Source organism: Malaclemys terrapin, chromosome 14 (genome assembly GCF_027887155.1).
Source record: "Malaclemys terrapin pileata isolate rMalTer1 chromosome 14, rMalTer1.hap1, whole genome shotgun sequence".
NCBI lineage: Eukaryota > Metazoa > Chordata > Testudines > Emydidae > Malaclemys > Malaclemys terrapin.
Genome location: NC_071518.1, coordinates 34,754,204 through 34,775,239, shown reverse-complemented (window position 1 = coordinate 34,775,239; position 21,036 = coordinate 34,754,204). Strand labels below are relative to the sequence as shown.

Here is a 21,036-nt window from a genome sequence, read left to right as displayed (position 1 = left end):
TAGGTAATTATGAAATTTTGCCTGGGTTGCCTAAATTTAAAAAATGAGAGCTTTTCTTTAGTCATCAGTAATCAGCTAGACCACCTCTTTTAGTTCTGTCCTTCTCCATTAAAAGAAATGAACTCTATTTTCCCTTCCACTGTCCCACCATAATTGATATATATTACACCAATATAAAAATCACCAAAAGGAGACAAAGTTATCATTTAAAAGTAGAAGTTGCTGTCAAAATGGTATCTTAATGGCAGCTGTAAACGTTGTCCTTTGATATCTTTCTGGAGACTGAGCTATGAAGATCTATTGATTGACAGATGTTTGTATTAAACTGTGTTAGGCCACAGGGGAGACACTTTTTTGCATCATTTCACAAAGTAGCTTTAGGGTGTAGGATAGTGCTGCAGGCAAGAAAAGCAATTTGACATTCTCTTAGGCTAGAGACATGTTATCTTAAATTTAAAAGTTAATGCACTTAATCCCTTGGTATATAAAAACTGAACTGAGTTCTTGGGAGCGGAACATTTTTGTCCTCTATAAATCAAGGTTAACATTTCTGTTTTTTAAAGAGAGAGACCCACTTGAAAATAACATATGACAGTTACTAGTGCAATCTATAATTACTGTGACTGAAAAAAGTTAATGGTGAAAAGAGATTTTTTTTTCTGTTTCACTGTTGACCTGTACGGTCAACTCATCTCTTGCTGATCCTTACAAGCATCGGTGGGAGAAACAGGAACTCACCTTTTTATTTTAAATTCGCACAAATTCTTCTAAACTGACTAAACATGTCCCTTTAAGTAAAGGGTATATGCAGATTTATTATTGTGTTAATATTGGCTTAGACAACATAAAACTTAAATCTAAAATGTTACCATGTTTAATAGAAAATATTGAATAGATTTTATAAAAACAATTAAATTAAGATTACTGTCCATCCTTTTTGTTGTAAAGTTGTACTAAAATCTGGTGGGTTTTTTTGGTTTTGGGGTTTTGTTCTTTTTGTTTTGTTTTGTTTTTCACCAAAATATGAAAGTCCACTGATACTGATGGATGTTTGTCTACACAAGAATTGGGGGAAGAATATTTTCTAGCTCTTAAGTTTTGTATTTTAAATTCTATACTAAGGGATGTGAATATTCATTTTTGGTCAGATGTTGCTATAGATGCAAAGTGATGAAGAGTTTCACAGCTAATCTGTTAAATTGTTTGTTTTTAGAGCATAAAAATTGAATGTAAAGAACCTGATTATCTAATTTACAGTTATCATTAATTTGTTTAGTGCTGTCATCTACCTTACAAAACTACTTAATTTTTCAAGATCAAGAATGAAAAATATTACCTCTGTAATATAAGCTTTGAGGTTTCCTTTAACTTCTTGGTTTAAGAAACTTAGTCAGACTCCACTTCGAAACTATATTTTTGATTCTTTAAAAAGCAGTTCTGATCTGCAAAGTGACTTTTAAAAGTGGCATTGCATAGCTCCAGATTTGTCTAGATGATTTCGTATCCCATTTGCTCAGTTTCCATGTGAATGGATATCTTGTCTAACTATTAAACCTGCACATTCATTCTTCAGTCTGAAGGTCAAGTTCTTTCCTTTCTGACTTCTGCGTCATCATTAGTAATAGATTTTAGAGGTCAGATTTTTCTCCCCTACTCCCTGTGGTCAACCTTGTTGTCCTTAAACAATGCCCGGAGTTAAATAGAACATAACTTGGGAGAAATGTATGTAGCCTCGTAATTTTATGTCTTCTGGTTTGGTAGCAGGAGGATGCATTGGCACAGCAAGCCTTTGAAGAAGCTCGGAGAAGAACTCGTGAATTCGAGGACAGAGACAGGTCTCATCGGGAGGAAATGGAGGTGAGGGTTTCACAGCTGCTGTCAGTAACTGGTTAGTACTTTACCAAAAATCTAGATTACTTCCTATAACTTGTCTGTCTGTATGTATAATGATCGGGAATTCCTGTTTGTTTTAATTTTGCTGTTAAGAAAATAGTAAAGCATGATTTAATATCCTACTTAAGTTATTAAAACTTGAAAAGGCACATGGAAAACAACAGGTTTTTATTTGCATACACGTAAGTTGGTGTTACCATTTTCCCTGTAGGTGGCCCCAATTACTGGTTGCAGACTCGTGACTAGGGCCCTACCAAATTCATGGTCATGAAAAATGCGTCATGGACCATGAAATCTGGTCTCTTTGTGTACTTTTACGCTATCCTATACAGATTTCATGGGGGAGACCAGCATTTCTCAAACTGGGGATCCCGACAAAAAAGAAGGTTGGGGGGGGTGGGTGGATTTGCAAGGTTAGTGATGGGATGTTGCAATATTGCCACCCATACTTCTGCACTGCCTTCAGGCCTGGGCGGCTGGGAGAGTGGTGGCTGCTGGACCAGATCTGAAGCAGGGCCAGTGCAACCCATTACGCGACCTAGGCGGTCGCCTAGGGCACTAGCATTTGGGGGGTGGCATTTTGGGTCCTTCGGCGGTGACCCCATAATGGCAGCATGACTAGTCCCCTCTCAAGCTTTAGTAGATTTCTTTCCTGGGATCACTCAACCCTGTCTCATCTCTTCTTGTCTTCATGGTCTCCTTGCTAAGTGAAAAGGGAAGATCTGGGGAGTGAGACCAAAAAGAAGGGCTGGTTCAGAAAGTAAGTCAAGCTGGGGAACAGGCCTACGGAGACTGGTGAAGTCAGTAAGCTAAGAGTGGAAGGCATGTGGAAGAGCTGCGCTGGGCTGGTCTCTAAGGAAAAGCTGGTTAGAAAGGCCTCAGGCAATTTACTTGGTTAGTTACGAGAGAGTGCCTTCGCTACCTCTACTCTAGGAATCACTGCCATGCATTCTTGCCAGCCCCAAATGTTTAAAAATGCATAATCAGTCCCCTAACTGCCCCCCCCCCCAAAATGATATAGGCTTAAGTCATGAGATTTAAAATGTTGGGTACTTTTTGTTTGCCTTCAGGTGCTGGAGTCTTTAGGGTTCACAATTTCAATCTCTGCAACCTTTTCTCTGCAACCATAAGGGGCTAGAAAGTTACTGATTTTAATGAAAACTGAGATTCTACTGTTAAGCTTGTACAGACGCAGTGAAGTCTAATGGTGGATGAGTTCAGAGGTGTAACTAAGAGCATAATTTGGCCTTCAAGCATCTTATTCATTGAGTTTTCACAGTGCTGACAAAAGAAACATCTTAGAATTGACATCTTGGAAACTGAGCACATGTAATCTGTAGCTGTTGAATTACAATAAGGGTGGAACCTCACCAGTACCAGTATTGGTTTATTTTGAGAGTAAACTACACTTTTAATTAATATTGAAAACTTGGAAATCTTTAAACTTCTTTTATACTGTTTAGCATGGCATGATCAGCAAATCTGGGAACCACTAGACTTTTTAACATCTCATCATTTAGTTCTCCTATGGATTGCAACAATGTCTGTATAAAATTAAAAAATTTCAGACTGTAGTACTATAGTTGAAATAGCTTTAATAGAGACCAGATTCCAGTTTGAGAGAGAGAGAGAGAGAAATCTTGTAATACTCCACCCACCGCTACCCAAAAGAGAGGCGCCAGCTCTTTGGAAATATTCATCCAGAGCTTGGCAGCATATGAAAATGATCATAGATTTTGTTCTTTATTTATACAGCTTTCTTCCTTAGTAGAGATGTTTACTTATTCTTAAAGTCTCTACATAGATTATTTTTCAAATGTCGCAAACGGGTAGATCATTGCCAAAGAACGATCCCTAAACTAGGCATTTGAACAGTTAAACTATTTTTTGTTAATAAAGAGAGAGTATTATTTTTTAACGACAATAATATTAGGCACAGTGGTACTTTCAGAAACATAAAATAGAGATTGCAATAGCTGCACCAGAATGAAACTTTTGGTAGAATAATAGAATAGTAGAAAATAGAGTAGAAAAGCAGTGCTTTTTAAAAAAAAAAAAAAAAAAAAAAAATCTGTTTACACCTACAGGCATAATAAAAGCTTTATAGAGAATATATACAGTATATCTGAGATTATTTGTATCTTCTTCCAATCTCTTCCTGTCATGGTCTGTTTTCAATATGGATTACCCAGGGATCAGTGCTAGGACTGTTATTATTTAATATATTTATTTAAAAATCTGGAAGCAAAGGTGAATGTTAAGGTGCCCAAATGTGTGGATGATAATTATTTCAGATACTAGAGATCCGATAATTATGGTTGGACAAAGCAGCAGTTATTTGAATTGAGTCTTGGTGAAGTCTTGGAGCTGGCAGGAGGCTGTCAGCTGCAAAGTGATATTGCTGTTCCTGCTGTGTCTCTCACAGGAGTCTATTTCCACACCAGAGGGGTGGGTTGGAGGGCTCTGGCTATTAAAGAAATTAAGGTGTAGTTCCAAGAGTAGCTTTCCATGTTGTGTGGACATAATGCAGTTTATTTAAGTAGCAATTTCACTTTGTATTTTAACTGAGCTTCTAATACAGTGCCAGCTAGAAAGATTTTGATGAAGAAATGATTGCAGGACCCCAGGCTAGTGGAGTCAGTACATGTTGGAAGTAACATGGTCTGTATTCAGTCACAAAAAGCTGTAATCATCTACTTTTTGCCAGCTGTTTAGTGCAGCAGGAGGTACCAAAATGGTGGTCTTACAGCAAGGAATGGGTAAAGTGGAATGGAAAAATTATATGCTCCTGTCATGGTGTCTACAGATAATTTTTGTGAGGGTTAGCTTTGTATTGTGGGAATTAGTTATAGAACGGAAACAGTTTTTTGAAAGGTTGGCTTGTATACAATCTATGACAAAAGCTCAAATTTTAAAAAAAATTTCCCAGCCCATTCTGTTGTGCATGAGCTTGGCCAGACATGTTCTGCTGAGTCTAATTTTCTTGAGATTGAGTTGTCCAAAGCTTTCTGAATACGTTTCATGCAACAACAAAAAATCAGTGGTTTAAAAATAAATCATGATCAGGCCAAGAGTTGTTAATTTACATTCATAATTTGGATTGTGTGAATTCTTCATTTGTACTGTTGCCTAGAGCCATCACAATAGCTGCTTTTGTTTAAAAGGTAGCATGAAATTGCAGCTTTTTGGCATCTTATGCTGAAAAATTGACCCAACCCAATATCCTGTTTTCTGTCGTGAAATGTCAGTTTTTGGGACAGTTAAAGAAAAGTTTTTAAATATAAAATAATTAAGATTTTTATATTGATGTGAAAGTGTTCTTTTTCTAGGATAAAATCTGAAATGTTTTCTTTTGAGGAAGTATTGTTTAAAGGCTAGTATAGCTGTTATAAATATATAATTAGTATTGATCTTTCAGTCAGTATTTCTCTGTTGCTCAGCCCCCTTCTAACCTTCATTGACTGAAAGAAGATGCTTATATTACAGTATTTCCTCATTTGCAAAATTGATTTTCTCTGTACTATATTCAGCATTGATTGTGTACAGAACATAAATTGTTGGGATTTTTTTAATATATGCACTATATAGCACTTATAGGCTAATATTAGCTGTTTTGAATCTCTTGTAGAACAGTAACGAGGCAAAATGATTATTGGAATGTTTGACTATGTTAACATCTTGTATCTCAGACATTTTTTTTAAAGTTACGTTCAGCTTGAAATTGGTTAAATACAGTAAAATAACAAAAGGTCAGTTATATCCGTGTGATGGATTCCATTCGACTTGAAGGATCCAATTTGTCATTTGGACCAGACACATTACCAATATATGATAAGTTGCAATATGATTGAAGCTTCTGGATAAACTTGGCATATGTCCAGAAGGAAAGTCTCCCTTGTATTGTCTGTGCTTGAAGTCAGTAGCGCAGTTTCAGATCTTTCTTACAAAATCCAACTAACCTATTAGAAGTTGAACTGTTCGTGGGCTTTTAGTAAAGGAAGCTGTGTCTTTAGAAAATAGACTTGACAGGAAACACAGAATGGAATCTTGATGGAGGTTGATGTTAAATGCTTTATATAATCTTTGTCAAGAAAGCTACTAAATTTTATGTTCCCAATGATTTTATTTTAAAAGCTTGTCAGTAGGTAGGTAGTCCTAAAAGCAACTAACTGCCATTCATTGTTCAGGTTTTTTATTGTTCATAATGTAGCTTGATTTTTCATTTATTATTTAGTAAATAATAGAGGCAGATACTTGATGCCAAAGAATATAGCATATCTAATCTGTTTATCCCAGTAGTGTGTAGCTGCCAAAATACAATTAAGAATCACATTACAGTTGCCCATGAAAGAGACTTCTGTGACCATTTCTTGATTCATCCTCCATTGTTTTAGATTTTCTGGTCTCTTCTTTCCTCATCTCTCCATGGGAAATTTATGCTTTAAATATGGAGACATTTGAGGGATATCATATGATCTAATAGCTGTAACCAACTAAAAAACTATAAAAAAAAAATTTCAGAGTAGCAGCCGTGTTAGTCTGTATCCGCAAAAAGAACAGGAGTACTTGTGGCACCTTAGAGACTAACAAATTTATTAGAGCATAAGCTTTTGTGGACTACAGCCCACTTCTTCAGATGCGTTGCTGGTCATCAATGTGTACCATGTATAGCTTCGTTTCCGTTTAAATGAACACTGTATATGTTCTTGTCAGCAATCAAAGTATTGATACCTACAGCCATGATTTTCCAAAATAGGAGCCTAAAGGTAAGGTCCACAAAAGTTTCCAAAGTGTTCAACCCAGTAGCTCCTATTGAAGTCAGTGGGCATTCAGCACTTTGGAGAATGAAGCTACCTATTTACAATCCAACATATGGACTTAGGAGCCTACCTTTAGGCTTCTACTTTGGAAAAATTGGCCTAAATTCATACCCATGATTGTTATTATTTGTTATGAACACCCAAAAGCTCAGTCAGTATCAGGGCCCTCCCTTGTTCTGAATGCTGTCAAAACAAATAAACTGGTCCCTGCCTTGAAGAGCTTACTATATAAATAAACAAGGCAGACTATATGTCCGCAAAATGTCAGATCCATAACACCGTACTTCTAATTTACTTAAATGGCATATTCTAAGAATATTATTTAAAATTTGGTCCCAACTTAATTACCTGACAGGTCTGCACTAAGAATTTTTGCTCCCGGCTGCTATTGATTAGCTCTCATGCACCAAATGAGGTGTACAAACAAGGAATCTTAAACTCTGGACTGGATAGCTGAATGAGTGACATGTAACTTTCAAATATTTGGTCTTCATTCTGCACCTAGTCATGGGACCTTCCAGGTACTGCTTTAGCCTCCAGTGCAAGTTGGAGCACACCCATAGCTAGCTGTCATGACTCCCAAGGATTTGTTCTGGCAGCCAAAGTATTGCTGATCTACAGCCCTGACATGCCCATGTGAAAAGTAGGGTGGACTAAGGCAGGCTTTTCTAGCTTTATCCCACCCAGGGGTTCCTCTGCACCAGGGAAATACCTAATTAATAGTGTCTACCAATTATCCAGTAACTCTGTGCTGTTGGCTAAGAAGAAAGGCAATTGTAAGCAAAGTAGTTTGTAGTTAGTAAATACAACGCTGTTGAGGGGAAATTGTATGGACTCTAAAATTGTCCTTTGCTGTTGCACATTCTTTTTTTCTCACCCCATTGGGCTAGTACTTTAAAAGGTGTTAGCCAGATCATCTCCTTAACCAGAAGAACCTAGGGAGGACTCTGGGGACGGACAGTGTCATCTAAAATTCCCTCTGAGATTATTCTCTTCCCCTCCGCCCCACATGCATGCAATTCCATTCTGTGTGTGGAGAGGGGGATGGTCTGTTGTCGTCATCTCCCTGTCCCTAAATTTAGCTGGTGCCCAATGGTTCATGACAAGCCAGGGCCATCTTCATGGAAGTCCTCTCCCTTCCCCCCGCCTTCTCCCCACATCTAACCCTCAGCAAGGTCTCCACGTGCTTCTGGATCCCCCTGACCCATAGCTGCCCCCAGGATTTCGAGAGGGGCAGCAGCTTGGGGTTGTATTGTCTTTTCTGGGACAACTCCAGTGGGCTAAAGGGAGAGTTGTTCATACCCCTCTCCAGGCTCCTTCTCCAAGAATCTCTGAATCCATAGAGATGCTTCTGTAAGCTCCAAAGTGGAAGTGAGGTCACAGTGCCAAAGAGATGGGAGGCTTGTGTATATAAGATTCTCTCTGCATGGATTTATGGGTGGTGATCAGGGATATTAACATCTGACAGTCCCTGTCCTGCAGAGCTCACAATCTAAGGCCCTAATCCTGCAATGAGCCCAGTGCCCACACAGAGCTAATTGCGGAATCAGGGCCTAAAATGAGACCGCATAAATAGGTGTTACAAATGGAAGAAATGGGCAGAGGGGGATAAGGTAATAGCGATGATGTATGGTTACATAGATTAGCTATTTGTACAGTTTAGATTGTAAATTATTTGTATTGTGCTAGCACCTAGGAACCCAAAGTACAGACCAGGGCCCCACTGTATTAGACATTCTACAACCACAGAACAAAAAGGTGGTCTTTGCTTACGATCTAACTAAAGAGTAGTTGCTTTTGAGTCAGCCATAGTTTTTGTTTTTAAGAAACAAATTAACAAAAAATAAAATGTATTCTATACTAGCCTACTACCTCGCCATTATCCATTGGCCTATACGTATACTGGAGTAAAGTTCTGACATAGCTGGCCAAAGTGAGTGTGCAGAAGAGCATAGCAGCAAAATTAACTCCAAACACCCTTTCTTTTGTTGATCTTTGAGAACAATGATGATTATTTCTGTTTTAAATTGTCTTTGTACGACTTGATCGCAGTCCATTCTCTACTCTTCTCTCTCCCCCCAAGCCACCCCCCTTTTTTTTGCAGCGTCTGGACCAGTTGAGTATAAATAACAGTCTAGACTAACATGTCATGAGGAGGATTTCAAATGTCTTCTGCCAAATAGGTTCCTGCATTTTTCAGTCGTCATACCATCTCCTACTTTCTTTAGAGATTTTAGATGGCTTGTTGCCAGCTATAATTCCTTCCATATTGCAAAAGAGTTGCATGGTTTCATGTGCTGTAAGTTGAGTGAAGTTTCTTGGGTGTTGGAAACTCCCTGTGTTGCCACAGCATTGACTGTTCTATTTCAAGATACTTAAAATGAAACTGTCACTGTTAATCATAAAACGTTAGGTTTAAGAAACATCAGTACACTGGGTTCTGTCTATATTTTTGCAAAGTCAACAAATTGGTAAAATACAAGCTCTTCTCATAACCAAATGTTTATGCTAAGGTAATTTCTGTTTTATCACTTTGAATAATTGTCATTCATCTGTTCTTAGTGAAAAGTACTAAACTCTGCTAATACATTTCTACTGCTTGTTAAGCAATTCCCTGAGCATCAAACCTAGGATTTTCAAATACTCTCATTCAAATTTAACTTCAGCATCCTACTGAAAAGTGGAGTAGGCAGTAGTAAGATGATGATGATTTTTTCCCTCAAATTTGGTGTGTGATTCATTGAAAAAATATTTTGTTTCTAAATTGAAAAAGGCAGATGCAGTTTTTGTTTAAATGAGTCTCCCTCAATGTTCAAAAACTCAGACAGCACAATATTTAATGACAGATCTGTGTGTGTGTGTGTGACGTTTTAGTATTTTCTTTAATTTTTGAAATATGCATTTTATGGTTAATTATTACAACAGTCCCATAGGGGATTGCTTAATGGTATAGAAGCATCAGGTTTAAAATACAGAGCATTCTTCAAATCATAAGTTTTAAACCTGGCAAAATTGACTTACGCTTTTTATGTTTCTGTGGTGGATAAATTGAATTCCTGATAGTATACTGTGTGGAGGTTTTCCAGATACAGCCTTACTGAAAACTGAGGTTCCGTCTTGTGTGAATACTAAAGATCCCATAAAAGTTGTAGATTAGCCCATGGCTGTGGCCAAAAATGTCCATACTTTTGCCCTGTAGTATGCAGTGTTCTTGCCACCTGCACATTGCTTTGTTTTTACTCTTCACCTGAGAAGTGACGAAGTTTTTGTAAGGAAGTGTTTATTACGTGTGTGTGTGTGTGTGTGTGTATTTTTATATAGTTTTATATATATAGTTTTAGAGAGAGAGAGAGAGAGAGAGAGAGAGTGTGTGTTCCTTCATATGCCTAGGATCTAAAGCACGATCTTGTTGTTGTATGTATGTATTAATTATATACAGTGGCCTACATGGTTTGGCAGAATGGTGATTGATAGAACAAGTACATGTTTCATATATTTATACATGTACAGGTCATACAAATAAATGGGATGACTCCGTTGGGCTGAGCTGTCATTTCACTGTCAGAATTGCCTGTGTAACTCCCCACTCGTTGAAACACAAAATTACATCTTCGTCAATATTTACTAGTAAGATAATATACTGTAATGAATGCTTTTCAATACACTTGATCATAATTTGTCATTCCTTTCACGTTATTTGAAAGGGCAGAGCTGGTAGTTCCACAGTGACTTGTGCAAAAACTTACAACTAGCTATGATGTCATAAATCATGTGGGTACTTTCATGAATTTAAAAGAAAAGGCCACGTAAGAAAATTATAAATGCAACCATATGCTTGTACTTTGGAGTCTTCATTGAGATTTGACAGTAAAATTATTGTGGAAATAATTTTTTTATGAAAATAAACTTTTTTAAAGCAGAAGTATCCTGTCAAGTGATTTGCTGTTTTTACTATTAGATGTGAAAACATGCACTGAAAGTAAATTTAGTAACTACATTTATTTAAGGTTTTGCATTGAGACAATCAGCAAAATCGTAAATAGAGATCGCACTCCACTTCTTTCCAAACAGTGGGAGACTCTTGAAACTAGAAGCAATAATGTAAGCAAAAACAAAAAAAACAAGGTTAACCTTTTGCTAGCTAGTCTCAATGATAGTTTGGGTATACTTTTCAAAATTACAAAATATATTTTGTAGTAGGAAATAACTATACATCACAATTCTCCTTTTGTGGGAAGAAAATTGATCTGCAGCCTCATTAAAATTGAATAATTCAGGTTGTACGGTCATTAACAGTGTAAAAAGGTTAATGAATTAATGTGTAAAAACTGATTTAAACAGTCTCTAAATTATCTGTAGTTCTATAAAGGAGGCAGGCAGTTTACAAAAGGCTTCCTTGGGTGCAAGGGACAGATGCCCTCTAGCATTTAAAAGCTTTAGCGCTGCGTGTGACTAATAGACTATTTCCTTTTTTAATTCAATTGTCTGCACACAGAAAGCTTTCTGAAAAATCAGGCTTTGTATACATTACAATGATGGGAGCTGGAATTGTCAATTTTCAGCTGAGAGGCCGGCAGAAAGGAATACAGCTTGCTCTGAGTATCACCAGTGTGTAAATGGTATAATAAAGGAAGACCCAGCAGTCTATGCCCCCAAAGAGCTTATAATCCAAATTGGACAGTAATGTTTGGACAGACAAATGCATCAAATCACTAGATGAAATTTTGATCTTAAATTAGATCTGAATTTTAACACAATTATTTGATTATTTCTGATTGGCTTCATAGAAGTGTGTTTAAGGAAGACTTGAGAGGGTGGCTATTTGGTGGATCTGCTGTGGAGGGACTTTCAAGCATAAGGATCTGCATGGAAGAAAGGTGATAAAAGGGCACTTATGTGGGGCGCTTGGAAGGAGTATAGATAATTGGAGTAAATGAAATGTAGACAGGAGCTGAGTTGTGCAGAGCCTTGAAGGTGAAGATGAGGAACTTGGATGCAGAAGATGAGAAGAAGCCTTTGGAAGGAATCTAAGAGCTCAGTCATATTATCGGAACATTGAAGTAGTAAGATCTTAGCAGTCACAGTCCATACTGAATGGAAAGGTATGAAATACCAGGTGACCAGAGAGGAAGTTACAAAAGAGATCAGATGACCACAAATGGATAAAGGTTTTTTGTTGTCGGAATAGTAAAGAGAAAATTAATTTTTAGAGTAATTGTAGTGGAAGGAAGAATAGACAGAATTTAGCTACAGTCTGATAACATGGAAGAAGTTGAATACAAGTCACAAGCTTCCATAACAGGCAAAAAGGTGGAGTACACAATAGTGATGGAGGAGAGAGTAGATGGTTTAGTTTGGAAAGAGTTCAACTTTCGCCACGCTTAGTCTGAGCTAATGATAGGATATCCAGCAAATCATGTCAGAAAGACAGTTGGAGGTGCAAGACTGAACAGAGTGGAAGAATTTAAAGAGAAGTAAATTTGAGAGTCATCAGTTTAGCTGAGGCGGCGGGTGGGAAGACAAGGACAGTGTGAGGGAGAGAATGGAGTACTCTGAAGTATGCTTGTGGAGGAGGAGAGCATGCAGTGTCACAAAAGCCCAAGATTAAGGAGTGGAACACTTGACTGTTAGAATTGGCAAATAAATAAAGGATGAAAATAGAGAAGAGGCTATTCTGTTGAGGTTGGGTTGGTTTTTCTTTCTTAAAATGAGATAACGTTGTACTTGAAGGCAGAGATAAAGGAGTCAGGTGAGAGGATGGTTTCAGAGTAAGGGAGAGGAAGCAGTGAGAGAGCAAAAAAAGTCTGGGGTTAGGAGGGAATGGAGTTGAGCATATGTGTCAAACGATTGGGAGTTGAGGTTAATTAATACTTGAAGTTAGCAGAGAGCAAGTTGCGTGTTCTACAAGTAGGTTAACTGCAGTAATGATGGGAAAACTTCCTCTGTCAATAAATTCAGAAAGTATGACTCAGAAGAAATACAAGGAACAAATAAGTACAGTAATGATGTAATTTTTAGTTACTGTTCTGCAGTCACATTTAATTACAATATTTGAATTGTTAAGTGTTGACTTGTAAATTAGATCATTACTAAGGCTCTGCTTAATTCACAATATTGCGGATCCCGCAATATTAGGCATTCACCGCAGTTTTGTCATCCAGGTGGCTGACAACGTGGGCCATCAGCCACCCTGGGCAGCTGACAGCGAGGACAGGTTTTCCAAATTACTGCAAATAATAAAGGTCCACGATTACTTTTCTGCAATTTTCCTTATCTTGTCTGTAACTCAGCTTCAGTTATTTGACAATCATACAGCAATTCAAGTAGGGCCTTAATCATTACTTAAATAACTGATGTCAACGTTACAGCAAAGAGGAGTGAGGCCTTCCGTGGTGAGACTGGAACCACACAAAACATGAAGAGCCAGATCTTCAGCTGGTGTAAATCCTTGTTGCTCCATTGACTTTATGGGCGCTTGCTAATTCATACCAGCTGAGAATATGGTCTGCAATATTCTTTGCATTTGCAGTAGTGCCGAAAAGCGAGACCTGATTGTGATATGCACTGTACAAATCTAAAATACAAAATATATCAAGATATTAGAATACTTAAAATGGAAAAAAATAAAATTGTGAAATATTTCCTGGACATCAGAAAAATATAAGAACTAATTTAAAAAAAAATGTTGTATATTGAACAAGGAAAAAACCTTTTAGAAGAGCTTGCTGAGTAAAAGACTTTCTTGTACTATTAGAAAATCGTGGGGTAGGTTGGTTAGAATATCACTCTGAAAGGAATGAAAAAATCCTGCTTCAAGAGGCTTTGATATTTATTAAAGGCACAGTTTGGAATAGGTTCTTCCAATCTTGTCAAGTTGGCTGCAGCTGTTAACACCTTTGGCACTCTTAAATAGGAAGTCAGTAATGTTTCCTCCATGACTTCAAATTAGCAGAACTGGAGGCAAAAGTAAACCCTTTTAGACTAGTTTAAACTGAATTAGTCTAATGAAAAGCCTATAGGGAATAAACATGATCATTTTATGTAATCTTGAACTCTTAACTAGATTTGTCCTGTGCCTCTATCACTGGCTGTTAAATCAAGACTTTTTATTCAGATGCAAAGAAAAAAATATTATTGTTTGTGGTACTACTCATTACACTCTTAAGTAGTTTCCAAACAGTTATGAAGGATGGTTCCTGTTCAGAGGAGCTCACAGTCTAAGCACAACCAAGTAGAAGCAAGGCATGGGAAGGGAAATAATAAGCCAATTATATACAAGTCTGCTTGATTCATTATAAGCAACATGGCAGAAATGGGTCTTTAAGGGTATGTCGACATTGCAATTAAAAACCTGCAGCTGGCCCATGCCAGCTGGCTTGGGCTGCAGGGCTGTTTTAATTGCAGTGGAGACATCCAGGCTTGGGTTGGAGCCCAGGCTCTAGGACCCTGCACAGTAGGAGGGTCCCAGAGCTCGGGCTGAACGTGTACACAATAATTAAACAGTCCTGCTGCCTGAGACCCACAAGTCAAGTCAGCTCCCCCCCACAAGAGCACACCCCACACACACACGCCAGAGCCGCCCATGGCCACAGTAGCGCAGCTTGACCCCAGCCCCAAAGGAGTGCCAGGAGGGTGGGTGGCGCCTGGCCCCCGGAGCGCAGGAGGGTGGGGGGCAGGCAGCCACAGCCTTCCCAGCTCATGAGCATGGGAAGGCACAAGGCCCCAACTTCAGCAGAGAACTGGGGGTCTGGAGCCAGAGGACTGGAGCTGCACGCTGCCGCAGGGAGCGGTCACAGCAGAATGCCGGGTAATGTCTGGCTGTTTGGGGAGGCAAAGCCTCCCCCAGTCTGTGCGACCCGCCGCCCATGAGTACAGACATATCCCAATGGGGATTTAAATATGGATGGAATAGAGGTCTTTTGTCCCAAACTCAGGGAGTTGGACCATGCATATGGGGCTGCATGGAAGAAGGCACAGAAGTGATTGAGAGATTGACAGATGCGTGGATGAGGTTGAGAGCATTGGCACAGCAGAAGGAGCAGAGGGCAATGTGAAACTTGACAAGTGGGGATAAATTGGGAGGGGCAGAGTTATAGAGAGGGAGCTTTGAAGGTGGTCTGACAAGAAGTTTAAATTTGATAGAAATGAATCCTTCTATTAGCTTCCCATCCCAAAAAAGGGAGTTACATGATCATGTCACTGCACAAGAGAGAGGAGTTTATGAACGGCCTTTTGTATGTACCGAAGGGTGTCCATTTGCGCGTTTGGGAGTCCAGAGAGGAATGGTCGACTAGAGAATATCTAGTGAGGTCCTGAACTAAAGAGCTGGCTATAGAGACAGAGGGGGAAATGACAGATTGTAGAGATGCTCAGGAACATATAGTGGTAGGATTTGGATATGGCCTGGATGGGTGAAGAGGGAGCTGTCAAAAAAAAAAAAAAACCTACCAGTTCCTGGGCCTGAATGATGGTGATGTCAGCTGGGATGAAAAAGGAGCTATAACTTTTTAACACTTGACGAGGCACAGGAGTTGAGCTCCTTGTAGCAGCAGCCATTAAAAATGTTGTGTTTAGGCTATGTATACTTTGCTGCATAAATCCATGGTGGATGAGGAATTAAAATGGCCATATAGTCGCGGCAGAAACACTAAAATATATGGGATTTAATTTGTCCTCAACTACCAGTGTTCCAGGACAACTGGTAAGATTTCCAGGGCTTACATCTAGACTTGCTGTGATACTTGTCATTAAGAGAGTAGACAGGGTGAGGATATACTGGAGAAGAGAACTAAGGTTAGAGAACTTAATTCTCTACTTTCAGATTTATATTTTTTAATTGTCAACTTAGAAATTCCTTGCTTTTGGACACTTGTGTTTATGAAAACTACAACATCTTCAAGATGTTATCTTCTAAGATTATATTTATAACCCTAGCTGCAGGTTAATGATTTGTTGTTTTTTGGCTGGGGATTTATTTTTAGACTCTTAAAATGTTCTCACCAGAATATATATGATTTCAAAATTATTAACAGTTTGACTATTGTCCGCCTTAAGTGGATTTCCTTTACCAACAGATCAAAAAAAAAGTCAGCCTTTATACCTGCAGACTAACACCTCAGAAAATAGGATATTCTTCATCGTTTCTGAATCCAATTATTCTGTGCAGTGATACTTCCTTCACTTGAGCTTTTTGCTGCTTGCACAATAAGGAAATAAAAACTTAACTAGTCAGGCAAGAGAGACCGTTTGACACGCCACCAAGAGGACAGACCTGCCATAGTACTCTGTTTTCATTATGTTGATAAGTAACCTTTTATATTAGCTGAACAGCTTCTTCTCTAATTGTTTTGGTTAGTCTTGATGCTGATGGAGTTGGTATTGTGATTAAATATTTGAGTTAAACAGATTCATTTCTTGCATTTTTAGAGGCATTGACATTAAAAATGTGTCCTGTTTCTGTCATAGAACAAGAAAATACATCATATGCACTGTTAGATGTTTTTACTGGATCTCTGTCTCAAATTTTGGTATTATTACTCTTGACTTAAGTAGCAGAAAATCTGATACAATTTTAATGGATTTATTTATATTTCATATGTGTGTGTGGAAGTTCTTCACCTCAAAACGGATTATAGTTAACATCCATCATATTAATAAAGTTCAGGAGAGGATTTATTTGGGATTAATGGTTGTGTGTAAAGCTGCCCTGTTATACTGTAGACATCCCATCTAAGATCCTGCAAATGCTTACGCATGTTTAATTTTACACATGTGAATAGTCCCACTGACTTGAATAGGACTACTTATGCATAAAGTCAAGCAAGTATGTATTTGCAGGATTGAGGCCCAAGTTAACAGCTTTCTTCTCTGGCCTGGCGTTGAAGTCACTGAGATGTATCGTCCTGATTGACTTCCAAGTTCTGAGTGGATGAAGCTCTTACAGAGTGTTTGAAATACTATAGTTTCATGGTAGATATTCCAGGTAAAGGAGAACTCAGTGTACAGGTGGATGGATGTACTACAGATCTTAAACAAAATGTTAAGTTGGATACTGGGAGAGTGAAGACCAAATCCTTGTCATGATTTGACTTGTCTCCAGGCTGCTTGTCCAGTTGAGAGGTAGAATCCCAGCAGACATAGATGTGCCATACTGAGGATCTAGATTTTTGTCATGGAAAATTTGGGGTACAGACAGAGGTCATGTATCTATGATGAGTCTCCTGGAGCTGTCATCAGCCTTTGACCATTGTATTAATTCTGAGGTTATGGAGACTTTTCACATGGTATCTAGCAGGAATGGACCAACTGTGCTTCAGTGACTCTTACTCCTTTCTGTCAGAGAGATTCCAGAGGCAGGTGATGAGCAGTTTCTCATTGCCCCCAGCAAGCATTTTTGCAGCTTCTATTCTCACTTTGGTTCAGTTTCTGTATGTGGGTAGTAGGGGAGATTGTGAGACAAGATGAGCTGCATTGTCACCAATGTGTGGCTGGCACTAGCTCTGCATTATTGTCTGAGCAAGACGATGCAGTCACTTGGCTTTCCGAATGGTTGTCAGTTAAGGCATGGATAAAAAGGTCAGACAAGAGGGAGGTGATGCTGGTGGGTAGGGGATGAATTTACAGGAAATAGCAGGGTTGTTATTTGCATCTCCAATTAAAGGAATGTTTACATCTTTTTAAAATGAGGGGTGCAATTTTTTGGGTGCAAAGAGACTACATAAAGGTCTGTCCTCGGACGCATACTTATCCATGCCTTAGTTACCTTCAGATTGTATTATTGCAACATGCGCTCCATAGGGCTGCACTTGAAGACATCTAGACACTTCATTTTTTGACAGAATGCTGCCATTTGCCTACTTGGTGCAAGTTTATTGTAACTCTGCTCTGTAGATTTCACTGTCCTCTAGTTGCCTTCTAAGAACAATGCAAGGTGTTGAATTGGATCTATGAAGCCTTAGATGGTTGGACTCTGTACTATATTTCGTAACCACTCTGCTACCTCTGACCTCTCTTATCTGTTGAAATAAATTAAGTAGAAATTTAACAGTCCTTAGATTTGAACATCAGGAACTTGTGCAGCAGCATTTTCAGTATAGGGTCTTCTACTCCAGGTCCATCAAAACCAGAGCCAGGCCTTCAAAGGATTGTGTGAAGTCTTGCTTTTACTCAGGGTTTTTCACGAAGGTGGGGGATTAAGTAGGGAGTATTGATGGTATTTTTGTATTTATAGTATGTATTTAACAGTTTGAAGTGTAAATTTCGTGTCGTGGAATTATTTGTGGTCATAAGCTTGTAATTAATGCATTTAAAAAATCAACTAAATTGATATTTCTAAACCATTCCTTTGACCTTGAATATATATTTATTAATACAGGCAAGAAGACAACAAGACCCTAGTCCTGGATCTAACCTAGGAAGTGGTGATGACCTCAAACTGCGTTAATCAACAGCAGCAGCAGACATGCCATGGGTCTGCGCATATGCATTGCTTATACTTGGCAAAAGATTAAATAAAAGACCAGAAACTGTGATAACTGGGTTACTATGGTCTGTTTCCTGACCTGCGGCAGTCACAACCAGCATGAACTGCCATGGTTTGCACTATGTTTATGTTACAATATCTGCATTTCCTATTGTAAGCATGTAGCCAGTGGCAATTTGAGATTGTTTTTCTATGCAAGCTTATTTTTGTTGGCACTATTTTAGTGAAATGGAAACTTAAGCAGCTATAAACCATTTTTCTCAACTGTCATAAAAAAAATTGTCATTTAAAAATAGGTCAAGACATTGCAGATTACAAATTTTTTTGGTTTTGGTAAATTGCTGGAAGCCAAGGCTTTCCAAGCTTAATTTTTTTATCTGGGCTTTTGGAAGTTTTGGTTGTCATTATTGTGCTCCTGCTCTATTTTAGATATGCATTCTTGTCTTTTTTGCAATTTTCTTTATCTTCAAAATTTGCAAGACATTTTAAAGACTGCTGACATTTTTTGCATTATTTACGAGCTAAACCCAGTAGCACAGAGCTGTCAATCAACTTTCTAACATGCATGTATGTTTGTTAAAGTTGCAATATCCTTTTAACTGCTAGCAATTCATTGGTTCCATTTTTTAAAATAAAATGTTTTAAAAATATTTTTGATGTCAGTGCATTCTGCCCCAGAATCTAACCTAGTTTCTATTCTGTACTAAATGAGTTTGGGTGGTTAATATAGCCCTGTATATAGTACCTACTGAGACTCCTAGGAAGTTGCAGGCTGGCTTCTGTTTTATTCAGGGATTTTTTTAAATAGTTCTGGAAAGGGATATTGCAACTTCATGATTGGATTTGACAGCATGTTAAACTGGGGACAAAGGTGATCAGCTGCAATGGTGATATTGTATTAAAAATAATGTTTAAGATATCTGCTTTAAGTGTATTTTATATCTTATGCTTTTTGTAAATTTATGCTGAATGATGAAAGGAGAGATTTGGGGTTGTGTGTAGAATCTCTCATACTGTCCATAGGACACTTTCTTTTATTAAATCATCTACATATAAAACTAATTTACAGTATATATGGCTTTTTCCAACAGAGTAAGATTTGGGATGGATTCATTTGTATGAATAATTTTTGTAAACAGGCTTATCCCCAACTTTCCATCAACGTCCATTACTTTAAAGAAACAACTGGAAACAGCAGTGTCATTTGGCATTGTTTGAAGCTGATGCTTTCTGTATAGCTTAATTAATTTTTTGTCATTTGAAATAATCTTTAATAATAAAATGCTGACACTAGACCACTTATTTGAAAGAAAAATTATGGTTTCATGATGAATTTTGAAAATGAACTGAAATTGTTTATGATTAGCATCATTAAATATTTATTTTTATATGGTACCCTTACTGATGGCAAAACATTTGAATTGAAATTATACAAGGTCTTGCAAAACTATAAACAAATAATGGAAACGTGAACGGGACTCCTTGTATGTTAATACCATGAATATTTAATAGTTTGCTAAAACAGTTATCTGTAACTGCTGTGACATCATAAAATGGAAATACTTTGATATTGATACATTTAAATTTGGCTAATCTGACAGATAAGGTTTCACATTCTTTGTGGCTCATGTTATTTTTCCTCTCCTCTTCCCTGAAGAAGCATTTTTTTCTGAAAAGCTTCTGTAATGTGATATTTAAGGTACCCATCGTTCTACTCCTGGATCTGCTCTGCATCCCCTGTATTTTCGATGGAATAGCATGAAGATTTATTTTACATAATTTTCCTAATGGTTTCAGATCATGGTTCCAAACCATAAGTACACAGGAAATTATACTGTCAGATCTAAACATTACTATCTTTGTGTAAATACTGAACTTTCCCTCTCATCATTTAGCATTGTGCTGCTTACTATATCTTAATGCTGGCATTAAGATCAGAAACCCTTACCCTCTGCTGGTTAGTGCAGACTTTTTAAAGTACGTTTTAAGTTATTGATGCAATTTGATATTTTTCATAATTTCTATTTAAACAGAAGTTGCATCATCCTTTCTTGAATTCGTCTCCTTTAAGAGTTGCCTTAAGCTACAGGATTGCTTTTGCTACCTTTTGTGTTGTATGTTTAACTTTCATAATAAACTTCGGTGTAGTGAAAACAAATGGCTGTCAGTTTTATTTCTGACCATTCTAGTGATCGACGCTAACAGGTTTTGTTTCCAAACTGCTGTCATTTGTCATTTCCAAACTTACTGTCCATTTTAAAAGCAACAGTGACATCCAGTGGTCGTTTCATCTAATCCTAAAATTCCCTTTTAGCACTGATATTCCAAAAATATTAAAGATTCCCAAAGTACTTACAATAACGGTAAGGGGACGCTGTCAAGGTTGAAAATTTGACTGACTTTTCTTGAAAGGGATTTTTTGCATGTAGTTTGACAACCAGTTTTACTCTAACCATATATACTACAACTTCAGACAATGGCAAATAATTTTTTAAAAAAACATGACTTTTTACAATCCAGCAAAAAGCTCTGCACACACATAACAGACCGTTTGTATGCATATTTTTGTATGAACCATTAATCCATACTTCCAAATTCAGTGGCTTTAAAAAAACCAAAACCTTCCAGCTTGCAGGATCCATTTGAAAAAGTAGTACAGTGCCCTAGGAGAATCTGGAAGTTTAAAGGCCAGAGAGAGAGAGAGAGAGAGAGGCTCTACAGCCTGGTGCATGGGGCATTCAGCTGGGAGATGGAAGACCCAAAGTTCCTGCACCAGCTCCAGTGATTATGCAATCGGCATTGCCAACCCCAAATGTTCAAAAGTCATGATTTGGGGGCTTT

General features: G+C 37.9%; 1 protein-coding gene across 7 annotated transcripts in view; it reads left to right on the top strand.

Annotated features, from left to right (window-relative positions):
• The window catches only part of CBFB (core-binding factor subunit beta), a 66,146-nt gene extending 45,793 nt beyond the window's left edge, over positions 1-20,353 (top strand). For 5 of the 7 annotated variants that reach the window (XM_054049138.1, XM_054049139.1, XM_054049135.1 and 2 more), the window contains 2 exons: positions 1,762-1,857; positions 18,088-20,353. In XM_054049138.1, coding sequence (XP_053905113.1) covers positions 1,762-1,857; positions 18,088-18,156 — 165 coding nt within the window. In that variant the 3' untranslated portion in view covers positions 18,157-20,353. Of the gene's footprint in view, positions 1-1,761; positions 1,889-18,087 lie in introns of all 7 variants that reach the window. The other 2 variants (XM_054049136.1, XM_054049134.1) reach the window with 1 other exon arrangement.
• The last annotated feature ends 683 nt before the right edge of the window (positions 20,354-21,036 follow it).